Genomic DNA, 15,356 nt, shown 5'->3' on the forward strand with positions numbered 1-15,356 from the left:
TTCTTCCATGGATGGCTTTCATAAAGAAAAGCTGTGTTTAGGCTGTAAAATGTGGATATACTATAATGTGAACATGGTTGTACATGTATTTATTCCTTTGCATATTTATGAAGGGAAATTCATGTGACAACACATACATTGCATAGAAGCGATTTTCCTACACGGTAATAGGGAATCTTTGTAAGAAATATCACATATGAAGCAGTCCATATTTCCTGCCTTGCATGGCAGTCTTGATGCTTACGGCTGGTTTCTGTTTTTTGTTTGTTTTGAGTTCAGGCAAGACATCTTGTAGTTTGCCAAAAAGAATATGTGCTTCTGATCATCAGTGCCTAACCATGCTAAATACTTACCAGAACACAGAACTTCAGTGGGCTGTTCTCAGTGGTGGGATTCAGCAGCTTTGCACCACTTTGGCAGAACCGGTTGTTAAAAGGGTGCTTGTAAACAATCAGTTGTTAAATTATTTGAATTCTATCACTGGCTGTTCTACAAAAAATTAAACACATGTTGATCTTCCTTATCAAGACAATAAGCTCTTCTCATGCCTGGGAATAGCTTTCTCTGTTCCAGCTGATTAATAAAAATAAAAATTCTCTTATCTAATCACCGCCACGTATATGATCTTAATCTGCTTTTGATCATATTGAAGAAAATAAGCTTATATGAATCTGGCAATTACAAAACAAAAAAATCAGCTCTTTAAAAATGTGCTACATTAAATACATTTCTGGTTTAGATATAAACGTTGCTGTAAAGTGCTGGTGATGCATACTGATTGTTTTGTTTTACAATGCAAATCTTTGTTCTCAACATATGCAGTCACCGAATTAGTTCATTTTCTGTTTAATCCCAAATTATTTCAGAACTCCATAATTTTAATATATCCTGAAATTACTTTTTTTTTTCTCATTATGACAGTCACCAATTGTGAAGACTGAAACAATCAATTTTGGGAGTGTTTCTTCAGGTGGGGAGAAAATGGAAATTTCTGTGAAGGAAGTACCCATTGTTCATACTGAAACAAAAACTATTACGTATGAGTCTTCTGAGGTAAGAAATTCTGTTGCATCTGACATGATGTAGACAAGTGCTGTGAAGATGAATGACACTCAGCACTGTGTCTGGTATACCCAGTTCCCAAGAATTGCATTGAAAAGGAACCTTTTAAATACAATTTTGATCTCAGATTCTGGAAACTTCTTAGCCAAAAAATTTTTTAAAGTCTCATACAGATAATAGTGAAATGGAGATGTAAAAATGCTATCCATTAGAAAAGGGGAAGTAAAATGTTTTTCTGCAGTTTTTATTACGTCAAATGTTCAACATCAGGATTTTTATTTAATTATGCAAGATTAATAGCAATGTTTACCTGGATTTCAGTAAAAATTCCCCATGATGTGCTGACAGCTGAACTGGAACACTGGATACTAGACTGTAGGATAGTTACCGGTAAATGGATAGGGAACTGGTTGGGAACCACACCCAAAGAGTAATTGTCAGTGGCACTTCATCTGATTGGAAGGAGTGTCTAGATTCTGAGACTGGTGCTTTTTCAATTTTTTTTAATAAATGATCCAGATGAGGGGGTGGAAGAACTATTCATTAAATTTGCAATGATGCAAAAAATGGGAGGAATAGCGTACGCCCTGAAATACAGAGATAGAATCCAGTGAGTTCTGAACACAGTGGGTAAATGCAAAAGCATATTTAGAAGGTATAGAGGGGCCAAACACCCCAGGTGCCACATGAATATATCATGTGGGGAGCACATTTTGCCCCCTCCTTCCTCCCCCATTGGAAGGCTTCAAGTGTTTGCGGGCTCTGGCCACACCAACCCGGACTACCTCTGTTCCCTTCCTCGCCAAGTAAGGAGCAGCACACCCTTGCATGCCAGGGCACCCCACGTGGTTGCTCCCCACCCTGGTCTGCATCCCAAGGAAGGGCTTTTCCCACCTCCTGGAGTGGGCAAGGCTCCTGTGCATGGGGCCAGGCATGAACCACTCGCAAGGAGGTAAGGCTCCAGGATCTCTCCTGCCTCCAAATTCCTTTGGTTGCTGCCTCCATTGGGCGCTGGGGCTGCACCTGTGATAGAGAAGAGATCAAGGTGGAGCCCTGGCAAACCATGTAATCAAACCAGCATCAGCTCCCAGGAGTGCAGCTAAGACACTGCACGCTGGTTCTTCCCCATGCCACTCTCCCCACCCCCGCTTCAGCCTGCAGTTCCCCGTGCATTCTGGCTTACCTAGTACAAGGCCACCTTTGCAGGGAACAGCCAGTGGTCACTGAGAAACTGGTTCTGGTGGGTTTTCTGGGCTGTGTGGCCGTGGTCTGGTGGATTTTGTTCCTAACGTTTCGCCTGCATCTGTGGCTGGTCTCTTCAGAGGTGTATCCCAGAGAAAAGTCTGTCTCACATTGTGTCTAAGTGAGAAGGGAAAGTTTAGTGTGGTATATTGTCCAAGTCCCAGGGTGGGGAACCAATCATTAAGTGTTTGGGTGGAACTTGCTATGCAAAGGTGTGGTTGCGTGCAATGTATTGTGGGTGGGGTTATCAGTCCATTTTTTAAGTACTGGGAGCCAGGCTTTGCTAATTTTTAACGTCTCTTCTTTCTTATTGAAGTTGTCCTGGTGTTTGTGAATTTCAATGGCCTCCCTGTGCAGTCTGATATAGTAAGCTTCTGAATTGTCCAGAATTTCAGTGTTCTCAAATAAAATACTATGTCCAGTTTTGTTTAACACATGTTCTGCAGCTGCAGATTTTTCAGGATGGTTAAGCCGACAGTGTCTTTCATGTTCCTTAATACGGGTCTGAATGCTGTATTGAATGTATGGGATGACATCACATCACAACATTTACTAGGCAGACTATGTTTACATAGTGGTTTTCCATTGCCTTCCCCAGTTCTCTACACTTTACTTCCAGCAAGCTGGGTACTCATTTGACCTATTCTGGAGGGATGGAAGCCTGAGGCCCCTTCCACGCATGCAAAATAATCCACTTTCAATGCACTTTGCAGCTGGATTTTACTGTGCGGAATAGCAAACAATTGCAAAAGTGGGTTGAAAGTGCATTCTGCATGTGCGGAAGAGGCCTGAGTCAATCTTGGCTGGCTACCTGTTGGGTTCGAACTCAGGGGCAGGAGCAGAGCTTTGACTGCACTTGAGTAGTAATCAATATTAAACATTTTCCTGCTATTTTATTTATTCATTTTTATAAGATACTTTAGTATGCTTTTATGTTCATAGCTCACCCAAAGCAGTTCATAAATAGTTTAAAATACAATAACATTAAAATCAAGCTATTAATACCAATACTTCATTACAATCCCAAGCATAAGAAATAAGATATTGTTGAAGGTCTTCTGAAGCAGACATGTTTTGAAATGGTGGCATTAGACCTTTAATAATGAAAGCAAACACACTTCCCTGGCAAGTTCCATAATATAGAGATGGCAGTTGAGAAAACTGACCAAAAGTCCTTACTATTTGCGAAAAGGTGGATTCCGACTGGCAGAACAGACTGGTGAACCAGGCTGTAATTGGTGAAGGGTACTCCTAGCCCTCTGTGCAGCCTATCAAGACAGTGAAAATCGAGACAGTGAAAATCCAGACTGCACATCTGATCTTTCAAGTAGTCCAGCTCTGTCCAGAACAGTTTCTACCTATTGCCGCCATATCAGTTTTACCACTATTGACAGCTTCCATGTTACCTGAAGTAATATTTACTTTATTCATGCTTACCTAACCCCTTGACTACTTTCAGATATTAGTTTACCATTTTCATTGTCTCCCTGAAATGGAAAGGGAATTCAGTGACATAAAGCCATGTTACTGGCCTTTAACTAAATATTTGGATGATCTCCTCAATGGCTTTATATAGCTATCAAATAGCAAGGGGGACAATAGGGAACTTTGTGGCACCCCGGAGGCAAGTGGGCAGGACAGGAGTCTTTTAGCACACCCTGCCACTATAAGCTATCTTTCAAGAAAGATAAGAACCAACAATAACAATAAAACAAGGACATCGAAGCCTAGACTGTCCAGGATATTATGACTGATGGTATTAGATGAGTATATTTCAGATCTTTAAGATATATATCATTATATAGGATTTCTGTTCTTTTATTTTCCCTAGGCAGATCCTTGTGCTGATTCAGATCCTGGAGTTCTGATGAGCGCACAGACAATCACATCTGAAACCACTGGTACTACAACTACTACACACATCACCAAAGTAAGTTTCTGAAAAATCTGTGCCCCAAACAGGTTTGACTTTTATGAAATGGATAAAAATTTAGGCAACTGAAAGCAGAACCAGATAAAATGGTGGAAAAATCCTTTGTTCTTGTTGTATGTAGTAGCTATGGAGTCCAAATCCCCTTCACCACAGAGTCTCATTTAGGCAAGAAAACATTATGTGGCAATTGTCTGAATTAATGAACACACCATCTAAATTATTTGCAGTTCCCAACTCTGGATATAGACAAGCAGAAGTCCACAAATATGGTTCCAGGTGGCAACTAGATATTTAATGCCATTGACCAAGGAATATCTAGTACACTCCACTGCAAGAGTAAGACATTGTTAAACACTGCCATAAAAAAGTGTGTGCCTTTTTATCAAAACACTGGCAGCTCGTCATATGCTAGGCACATCATTATTGTGATGGTATAGTAGAGATTGATAGATACAATTCATCCAACTCATCTCCCTGTATACACCTCTGTAAATCCTGGGCAGCTGTTGGGGAAGTAATCCCTGGATACTGGGATCAAAAGTTAACTGCTAATGTTTGTTTCTTTCATCTAGACAGTGAAAGGAGGCATATCAGAGACAAGAATTGAAAAACGAATAGTCATCTCAGGAGATGCAGACTTTGACCATGATCAGGTATAGTATGTAAGCTATAAATTATCCCCAAGTTAGTCTGCTGTGTTCTATCTATAAATCTAAGGACCGTATTAGTATTGGTATGCCTTTAGAAATGGATTAGTCTTTAGATCAAGGATAATATTCCTGTTTTGAATCACTTTTCCTCATTTGCAAACTGTGTAATTGATCATGAATCTCTCTTCACCTTGCTACTGATCATGCATGTTCCACCTCCTTCTTGTTTTTGCCCTTCTGTGGTTTCCTTGGGCTAGGCGCTGGCTCAGGCAATTAAAGAGGCCAAAGAGCAGCACCCTGACATGTCAGTGACCAAAGTAGTGGTACATAAAGAGACAGAAATCACACCAGAAGATGGGGAGGATTGACCACAGGTAAGAGGCTGAGATTTTTCCCAGACACTCACTGGGCTGGCATGCAACAAAGGCATTTCTTCTTTCGTAATTCATCTCTAACCCTCTCTATTTATTCTGTCTGGCATTTGTACTACATTTTATGGAAACAATGATTCTAATGAAATTCACTTTATGTTCACGGGGCCATTTTTTTACCCCTCTTTGGAACAGTGCCAGTTAGAGAAATAGAATAAACCCATTTGCTTGTGTCTGCTTGCTAGTTGCTATGCGTTTTTCATAGTCCAGTATGCTTCTAGATAAGTTCTGAAGACAGCTTACAAATACGGCTTGTGGGAAAGTGTAAATACTGTAAATACTTGTTTCTTTGGTAATGGCTTCAGCCTATCATAGTATGAACAGAAATATTAGAATAGTATGCTTTTATTGCTACATTGTTCAGGTACAGTTGAAGCACTGTTAAATGTTGTTTTAGTTAACTTCGTAGTAAGCACGGATCTATATACCTTTGTCTCCTTGTTTTTACATGGCTACTACTATGCATTATCTCTTGCGGGCAGACAATACAGCTTCCATTGTCTGCTGTTCTTCAACAAAGGCATGCTGAAAGCATCTAGTTAAACCGGCACCTTGACAGTATTGCAGTTATTATATGCATGTGCTAGAATACATTGTGCATACTAACATGCTATGCAAGAACTCTTAATACTAGCATCTTCTGTAGGTGGCTTTGAATGTTGTGTGCAAAAATGGATTTTTTTCTGCTTTGCGTGAACTGATAGCAACAGTTTCAAGCAATTAGTTCCAAATGTTAAAAGAAGTAATATGTTCCATATGGAAGATAGGGAGTCACTAATTGATTTTGGGTACCCTCTTAATAGATTTACATGCTGCTGCATTCAAATGTGAATAAAATAAAGGGCTAAAAATAAATTCTGAGGTTGGATATACCCAATAGATTGGACAAAGAAAATATTTAATTGGTGGGTCTCCTTTGCAAAGTAATTGAGAACTGGGTATAAAAAATGTATGCATTTTAGACACCACCATACTTCTTAAAATTGTTTGGATGAATAATTAATATAAGCAGCTGTAATATATTGAATCAAACCATTGGTCCATCTGGTCCAGTAGAATCTACTCTGATGTACAATGGTCTCCATGGTTTTATGGAAAAAAATCTTTCCAGCTCATGTAGAGGATTTAACCTGGACTGTTCTGCATGCACAGCATGTGCCACATTACTAAACTATATGAAACTAAAACTGATTATTCCTTTTTGCTGCAGTTTCAAAGCTTGACTAGATATTTTGTTTACTGATCTCTCTTCTAAGAGCTCGTAGCAGTTTTCTATATGAAAGACGGGTGATTCCTTCACCTAGCTTAGAAATGTATGAAATGAGTCCCAACATAATTTTATTTCCATAAAAATTATTTCCATAATTTCATGGAAGTGTTGTATATTGCTGTAAAAAACTGAATGCCTGAATCATATTTTTGAGACAATTCTACTAGAAGTCATTCATAATTCACACTAATATTTGAATTCAGCCCTGCTGTAAAGAGTTCATTCTACTAGGCTCAGAGAGATTTAATGCTACTATGATTTGTTATAAATTATTTCATCGAATTTAACTACATTCTCTCTACTGCAGGAATAACGTAGCTTTCATATGACTTGTCATGTACGCCATTGGGAATAACAGAACCTACATGGAGTCTTAGTTCTACCCAGCAGGCTTACATCTCTCCAGAGAAAATTTCAATGTGGAAGAACTGATCTTGATGGCTACTAAAGACACTGGCAGAAATATTGTCCCATTTACAACAATCTGAATCACCATTAGTAGCCTAATACTGCATGAAGCAACGAACAAATTACAAAAAATGCAGCATTTTAATTTTCCAAAACTAAGTTTCCATCTAGACCTGCACGTTCATCACCAGTATAAAACAGCAATCTTGTGTTACACATAAAACAGTCCATGCCTTCACAGATTATTGGAAGTATTTAAAAAAATCACATTTTCTTAGGTGGCAAAACTTTTGTTTAGGGTAAATGAAGATTACTCTAAAACACTAAAAGCTGTATAGGTACTGTGTATAATGTTTTATCACCTTAGATGTGCCAATAACACACTTTATTCAGTAAACACTTTGAATCATATACTTTGTCAACAGGCTTTATTATTGTCTAATAAACAATGATCAATCTCTAATGTTGTTTAAATGGTTACAATATGTGCTTTGTTTACCTGATTTTAAACCTTTAATAGGCATTAATAATTTTAGATTATTCAAAGTTTAAAGTTAGAAACCTTCCACCCTTCACAAATTCTTATCCTATAAATTATGTTGTGATTATTTTAAAATTTATGCGTTCCTTAGCATTACAGCATTATTACTCGGAAATCTTGATTTTTTAAAAAAAACTTATTTCCCTTTTGTTCTCACAAAGTGTTTCTTTTCAGAGTGTGATTGCATTTTCCTATCCCAACAGAGTTAAGCCTTAAATTGTACAGAAAACCTACTGAAAAATTCTTTGGTATTTAGTTTTCACATCCATTTAAGGGACACTGTCTTCATCACACTGTCAGTCACATCACAACACATGGTGAATGTATGTTTCTGCATAGTGAAATAAAAGTGGTAAATGCATCCAAATTTGTTTTGGTCTATGTCTAAGAACATGTTTTCTGTATTCAAAACTCCAAATACCATTTGTATTCTGTGAAAGACATTTTAATGTGCATAAGATATGTTCTTCTACTGTGCCACATTGTATTTGTACAGGCATACATAGAAAAGCAGAGTCCTAAAAGAATGGTGTAAACAAACTCCTTTACAATTATGTACATAGGACAGATGCCCTCCGACTTCTTCTGTATTATATAGCTGCATAACATGCTTCACGTAAATTAAATGAAGAGTATAATCAGCTATTTTTAAATATTGGCTCAGGAAAAAAAATATTTTGTATTTTCACATTATGAATCATGAGAAAAGTACCCATTTCAATAAGTACTTGGGCACAATCCAGTCAAAGTTAAGCACTTAATTCAGTTTATTTCAGTTGGACAGAAATGCTTAATTTTGGGCAGATTGTGTCCTGTACTATTTTGGGTTAGTTGCTCATTAATGTTCACAGTATTCTTTAGTTTTAAAAAAAGGTAATAAATTATATTTTGTAGAGCTGTCAAAAATATGTAAGGCAACTTATGCTGGTAAAAGCAAAGTGCAAACACAAATGTTTCCAACTGAATTGAGTGGTAGAAGCTTCCATGAAGTAAGATCAACTTTTTTAGAGTAGATTAAATGGAAAACAGAGTTGCACTTACCTATCAGTGCTGTTCACTGAGGTTCTCAGTGCAGGCACAAACTGGAATTACGCATGTGTAGGCCTGTTTATTGGAGATTTTCTAGCTTAAAACTGCTAGTGGATGAAGCTGTGTCAGCTTTCCTGCCAAAACCATCATGATCTCAGGTGCAGTTGCACCCTCTTTCATCAGTTCCTCCTGAGCCACTGGAGAAAAAGAAAAGGAAAAGAGAGTTCACAGCAGGGCAGGCGGGAGAGATGTATGCCTTCACTGAAGACCTCAATGAACAGCAGTTACAGGTAAGTGCAACTCTGTTTTCACTATCAGTCTTCTCTGCAGTGCCACATTGGAATTTTCCCAAGCTACTCACCAGGATGAAGAGTAGAGCTCTGATTCCTATATAGTACTGCCTTTCCAATCTCTGCCTCTTTTCTTGCCTGCAGGGCCTAGGCACAGTATCTGTCGAATGTGTCTGCAATGGACAAGGCTGAAGCTTGGCAAATCTCCTTCAACAGTACACCCTGCAATCAGGCAGCAGAAGATTCCTGCGACTTGGTGGAGTGAGCATGGATCTCCAATAACTTCTCATAACACACTTTGAAAGTGGAGACTATCCATCTAGACAAAGTCTGAGGCAAGGCCATCTTCATCTTCTTTGGGCCTGGATGACAAAATGAACAATGACTTGTCTTTGCAAAAATCTTTTGACCTATGCAAATAAAATAACAAAGCATGTTTAATGTCCAATGAGTGCAGTGTTCTTTTGGCCCCTGAGATGGGGAGAATCACCTCCTGGTTCAGGTGAAACCCCAGAACTACCTTGGGCAAGAAGTAGGCACACAGTCTCCGTATCACTCGCTCTGGAAAAACGTTCAGAAATGAGGAATCCATTCTGAATACTGCTGTCTCACTAACTCTACAGACAGAAAGGCTTGAGACATCTTGTGAAAAAATACTGTAGTTTTGCCCAACCCTTTGAGTTGGGCAGAAATTACTGCTAGGTAAACTTTAATAGAGGAAAAGGGTATTTTTAACTGCAGCAAGTAATGAAAAACCTTTCACAGCAAGTAGTTTGCACCCTCCATGCTGCCAGGTGCAAATGGTGCAAGCCAGAGTTAAGTACTGGGCCTATGCTGATTAAGTCTGGGTAAAGGGAAAATACGTACTGGCCCCTTGTCATTGACATAGGAAACCAAATGTGCTTTGGCCAGTGGGCCAACCATAATAATATCTGCTTCTTCCACTATCATCTTTCCCAACACCTTGGAAATCAGTAGAATTGCGGGGAAAGAATAGAACAGTGCCCACTGCCACAGAATCTGTAAGGTGTCTTCCATCCATCCCTGAACCAGTTCCGCTATAAAACAGAACATTGGGGCATTTGTGTTGGATGCAGAGCAGTGGCATAGCACCAATAGGGCAGGGGTGTGCGACTCTCCAGGCGCACGGTGGTGTGGGGGCGTGGCCAGGGCATTGGCAGGCAGGGGTGTGGCAGGGCGCAGGGTGCATGCATGCCCAGGGCGCAGTTCCCCCTCGCTCCGCCCCGATGCAGAGGGGAAAAGATTGACCTTAGGGACCCCCTACTAGAGAATATATGGTTCAGGCAAGAATTGCTCAGTGACTATTTGTGGTAAGAGGATAAATGAAAGGCTGAGGGCCTCTGCTTGAACATTCTATGTTCCTGAGGTGCAGACTGCCTGGAGCCTGTCCCTTCTTGCTTGGTCAAGCAGAATATAGTGATAATGTAGGTTAGGGGTCCCCAAACTACGGCCCGGGGGCCAAATGTGGCCCCCTGAAGGCATTTATCCGGCCCGCCAGGCATGGCGGCGATGGCTCCATTCATGTGCAGTGGGGGGCTCGAGGGAGAGGAGGAACCGGCCCCAACGGCTGTTGATTGCAATTACATGATGGCACCCCCAAATCTCCTTGAATTTTCTGACCCAGAGTTGGAAACCTTACACGTGGCAACTCCTGCTCTGCCCTTCCCTCTCGGCTACTCCATGCGTTGCTCTCAGGCTTTCTGTTCCGCCTCACTCCCATTGGCATCAGCCAGGCTGGTGAATCGCTCGCTGGCTGCTAGGGAGGAAGAACCCAGGAAGATACCTAATCCTGGGTTAGCTGGAATTCTTCATTGGGAAAGTTCTGCTTTTTTTTTTTTACAGGGGAAGGTATTCCACAGCCTCCCCAACAATATTTGGAGCCCACCCTGTACTTGACATACTTTGGTCACTGTTCTAAAAGTAGACCATAGCAGAAAGGCTGAAAGGTGAAATCAAACATTTTACAATCATTTGTGCATAGGAATTTGTTCATAGTTTTTTTTTTAGTCCGGCCCTCCAACAGTCTGAGGGACAGTGAACTGGCCCCCTGTTTAAAAAGTTTGGGGACCTCTGATGTAGGTCTCTGAGTTCCAGAATATTAATATGCATCTTACACTCCATGTGGGACTAAGTACCTTGAGCCATAATACCTTCGTAATGTGCTTCCCAACCCAATAGGGAAGCATTTATGGTTATCATGGCATCGAATTTGTGATCTCCAAAAGGAGTGCCCTGCAACATTATTCAGCTGCACCCATCAGGACAGGGATCTCAAGAACGAACATGGGATCGAGAACCTCTGCTGTTGGGAATTACAGGATAGTTTCTAAAATCTGTAATGATCATGTAGACATTCTCTCTCCTTACTATCTGAAAAGGATTGCAGAGAAAAGAGCTTGCCATGTACCTAATATTAGCTTTCCTGCAGAAGAAACCATTTTCCTTCCCCTGCAGAAGAAACCATTTTCCTTCCCCTAAATTCAAGACAGAAGTAGCAGAGATAATCTTAGACTAGGGCCAAACTGACCAATGTTTAAAATGTCAATTTAAGGTGTGAACAAAGCTTTTGTTCTAATCTGACCACTAAAAGCCAGTCATCTAAACAGGGGTAATGTCATCCTTGAAGTGCAGTAGCTAACCCAAAGGGGCAGGACTCGATAAGCTTCCGACAAATATTAAATCTCAGGATTCTTAGTGTGGTCCAAAAACGGAAATACACATATTTCAAATCCAGCATAGCAAAGCAGGAATGTGAGGGAATAACTGTAATACCAACTCCACAGAGATCATTAAAAACTTTGTAATATTTAGTGGATGATTTACTCAACGATGCATTTTTTGCCTCCATCCTTTTTGTCAACAAGGAAAAAAATAGGAATAAAAACCTATACACTGATCATATGAATCAATTTTCTCAACTTCCCTAATTAAAAAATACAATTGCATGACTAACAGGAATGGAATTTTTAACTGCTCCAACTACACAAAAACATACAGGTTTGGATATTTTAAAAGAATCTCCAACCTATAACCTCACCTGACTATGGCTAACACCCAAGAGTCCATTGTCATTTCCTGCAATGCAGGTACAAACTGAGACAAATGATCCCCCGAAGAACAGGCACTGAGGAAAGTCCCACAGAGCAACTTTCAGTTTAGATGCCCAGTCATTCCTTGCCTTGGGAGTGAACTTTTGGCAAGATTTGCAACCCAAAACATTGTGGTACTGCCATAAACACAAGAGACACCTCACAGTTTTTGGTTTGGGTAAATTTTACGCTACAGTGAGTGCTCTTTATTCTGAATAACCTTTTCTGAGACATGGCACACACCAACATCCCAATGAGCCTATTCTTTGCACAAGTAGGCGATGAGTGATCCAAACAGTCAGATGCAGAATGAACAAAGTACCTCACAAGCAGCAAAGAAAACGACTGACTTCAATAGTGGCAAAAGAAGAATTGAGGGAACGTCTGAACATGTGATGTTTTGGTGGGAACGCCAATAAGACTCTGATGTGTTCTGTCCCCTAGTGGGGTTAAGCTAGAAAATCTCAATTAGCAGGCCTGCACATGCATAGTCCCAAGGTGGGCTGCATGGAAGACCAACAATGAATAACTATTTTTAGAGAATATATATATATCCACATGAAGGAATAGAGGAAAAATATATAAGAATATAGAATATACACACACTTATGAAGGAAAATATTTTAAAACAGTATAAAAACAAGAGCCCGGATCCAATAGTTCATGTATGTGTGGAAGTACAGGATCATTTTAGGTGTTCAGTGACTTCCTACAGTATTGTATGCCAATAAACTTGTGACCTGATTGGGATAATAGAAATAGAATGTATATAGCTACAAAAACTTGATAAAGAACCATGCTAATTATTAAATTAATGGCTGCCATGAGTTTATGATGAAAAGGGCAGCACACCAAGGCAAAATGAATGCAAGGTAACAAATGATGCAGAGGGAAATTAATTCTTTAATAATTTTTGCAACACCTATGCATTTTACATGCAGCTTCTTCAGGAGGATCTAATAAAATGAAAAAAATAACACAAAATAGTAATATAAACATATGTGATACATTATTCAAACATTTTAAAATATTTAGAAAAATTAAACATCGGACAATTTGTACAGCGTGTACAGAGCGCACTATATAATTACATCTTCATATTGACAACATTAAATAAACAATGTATATTGTGGATTTTGAGGTGAAAATGTATATACCCTAAGGGGTTAAATGAGAAAATTTCAGGGCAGACAGTTCTGTATATAAAGCCAGTGTTAGTTGAAACAGCTCACTTTTGCCTTACTACATGCATGGGAATATTGCTTTAAAAAGAATCTGGAGGGTCAGTACTAATTAATGTTAATTTAAAATGTGATTTCTTTGTAAAATTACAACACACAGTATATGTAGTTTAATCATTTAATAATTGTTTAATAATTTTTAAAAAGTTTTAATATGTTTATATTACTATTTTGTGTTTGTTTTTTTCATTTTATTGGATTCCCCTTAAGAAGCTACACATGAAACATGTAGGGGTTGCTAGATCAAATAATTCATTTTCCTCTGCACCATTTGTTTCCCTGCCTTCGTTTTGCTGTGTTTATGCCAGGTGGAGCTTGTGGTTGACTGAAGTGGCATCTTCTGAAAATTCTAGGATAATCATTAATCTGCTGGAGGTGCAGTACACTCCCACAGGCAATCACATAAGACTTCCAATCTCCTGATAATTATGGCCAAAGAAATATCTGGATTAGAATGAATGTTTTTACTTGACTGCAGAACTGGATAATTCTCCATGGTACAATAACAGGCACAAGTGAACTTGAATGCCAGAAAACAGGTAATCAGATTCCCAAAAGACCCACCTGACTCCTTCCCCCAGCTTAACCCATACACCATGTTTTGAGTAGCCCTTTATTCTAGTCCTAGCTGTAAGTTGATGCACCTTTGACCATTGGATATTTTTACAATGCTACATGACACTTCTGTTATTTCCTGACTCACAGGAGCATTCTTGCTGTAAATGTAGAAATCAACCGTCATCCAGTCATTTTTTTAAAGATATTGTTTGCACAACTTGTTCTTTCCAGTTCAACTGTAATCTTTGGTTTCTTACTGAAAAACATGTACTGATCATTTTGTGTCATTTTACATTTATAGCTTAACATCAGATTTTTGAATATAGCATCTAGCTGTTGTTACTTCCTTCCATCCCTGAGAAAACCAAAAGTACCTTTTTTTTGTCTTGCGGCAGCTATTAAGGATATGCATGCGCCACGTTTCTCAGAAGACTACACTCTAGGATAATCATTAAAACACAAATTTGTGTTTTAAAAAAATTCTGAAACTCAAATATAATTCCTTTCAGGTATTTGCATTATCAGCAAAAATAATGACCAGTAGTTACCTTGTGAAAAGCTTATCCTGTGAACAGGCAATTTATGCTTTTTTAATTAGGCCATTTGTAGAGCTAAATGTCAAAGTTACTATTCAAATGTGGGGAACACTTTGAAGTGGCTAAAAGGGTGGGTGGTAAAAACTAGTTCAAGTGTAGTGCTTATTTCAGACAAGAAACAGTTTTCAGTTTATACAAAAGGTTGTTATCTGTGGTAGCTATTCACAAATAAGCAATATAATTGTTTCGAGCACGGCACCAGAATCTATTTAATATCTATGGGACAGATTGATCTGTATGTCCAAGGTTGCGGCTATGTTGCCTACATTTTAGCATGACATTAAAATATGAATGCCATCAAAAGCTACTGACTGTTCATAAGATTTGTCAATTTAGAATGGGTGCTCGCTGCTAGAATAACAAGGGCCCAGTGGTGGCTCAATGTTAGTGAACTTTGTGGTTGTGTCCTCAGAAATAAATGTTGCATTTTAATATTTGATTTTGATTGCCTAATTTTGTGCCAGATGAAATAAAAAGCTCTTGCCTGTTTCTAACAGCTGCTTTGTCTCAATATTTTGGTCTGTTTGTCCTTTTTCAGACCTTGGTCCATGCCAACATAACAAGATCAACTGGAGTAGCATTAAAGCAACAACTGAGATGGTTTCTTAATAATTAAATTATATTTTTATATAACTTACCTAGAAAATGGTGGACTATGCCAATTCGAATGAGTGGGTCAATTGTACACACAGCAGCAATCAACAGAATACAAAACACAAGACTCTTGCTGGATAATAATGTACAACTGTGAACAAGTACAATATTTATGCGAATCAGTACAGTGCATACAAGTATAGCAGAGCTGGCAAACAACACCAGCCTTTCCCAGTAAATAATAAAAAGTCTCTATGTAAGGCACAGTAGTCTGAAATGTATTGTTACAAAATCCAATCCAAGAAAATCCAGGACGAGTTCCCAGATATGTACTTGTTTTCGTGGAGTCAACGTCCACTTCTTCAACACATGTGTATCGCCATGTCCATTTCTAATCCTGG

At 39.0% G+C, this 15,356-nt stretch overlaps 1 protein-coding gene and 1 long non-coding RNA gene across 17 annotated transcripts in view; one reads left to right on the forward strand and one right to left on the reverse strand.

Annotated features, from left to right (window-relative positions):
• Window positions 1–9,068, reverse strand: part of LOC125438791 — a 27,014-nt gene extending 17,946 nt beyond the window's left edge. The window contains exons 1-4 of one of the 2 annotated variants that reach the window (XR_007245408.1): window positions 8,928–9,068; window positions 8,579–8,763; window positions 1,373–1,649; window positions 354–573 (exon numbers count right to left, since the gene is read on the reverse strand). This is a non-coding gene — a long non-coding RNA (uncharacterized LOC125438791). The remainder of the gene's footprint in view (window positions 1–353; window positions 574–1,372; window positions 1,650–8,578; window positions 8,764–8,927) is intronic. The other variant, XR_007245407.1, reaches the window with a different exon arrangement.
• The window catches only part of EPB41L3 (erythrocyte membrane protein band 4.1 like 3), a 120,139-nt gene extending 105,284 nt beyond the window's left edge, over window positions 1–14,855 (forward strand). For 12 of the 15 annotated variants that reach the window (XM_048507316.1, XM_048507325.1, XM_048507326.1 and 9 more), the window contains 7 exons: window positions 922–1,053; window positions 4,136–4,234; window positions 4,810–4,890; window positions 5,145–5,261; window positions 6,896–8,856; window positions 9,001–10,305; window positions 10,957–14,855. In XM_048507316.1, coding sequence (XP_048363273.1) covers window positions 922–1,053; window positions 4,136–4,234; window positions 4,810–4,890; window positions 5,145–5,255 — 423 coding nt within the window. In that variant the 3' untranslated portion in view covers window positions 5,256–5,261; window positions 6,896–8,856; window positions 9,001–10,305; window positions 10,957–14,855. The remainder of the gene's footprint in view (window positions 1–921; window positions 1,054–4,135; window positions 4,235–4,809; window positions 4,891–5,144; window positions 5,262–6,895; window positions 8,857–9,000; window positions 10,306–10,956) is intronic. The other 3 variants (XM_048507319.1, XM_048507323.1, XM_048507321.1) reach the window with 3 other exon arrangements.
• Window positions 14,856–15,356: the final 501 nt, after the last annotated feature.

Source organism: Sphaerodactylus townsendi, linkage group LG09, assembly GCF_021028975.2.
Source record: "Sphaerodactylus townsendi isolate TG3544 linkage group LG09, MPM_Stown_v2.3, whole genome shotgun sequence".
Lineage (NCBI taxonomy): Eukaryota > Metazoa > Chordata > Lepidosauria > Squamata > Sphaerodactylidae > Sphaerodactylus > Sphaerodactylus townsendi.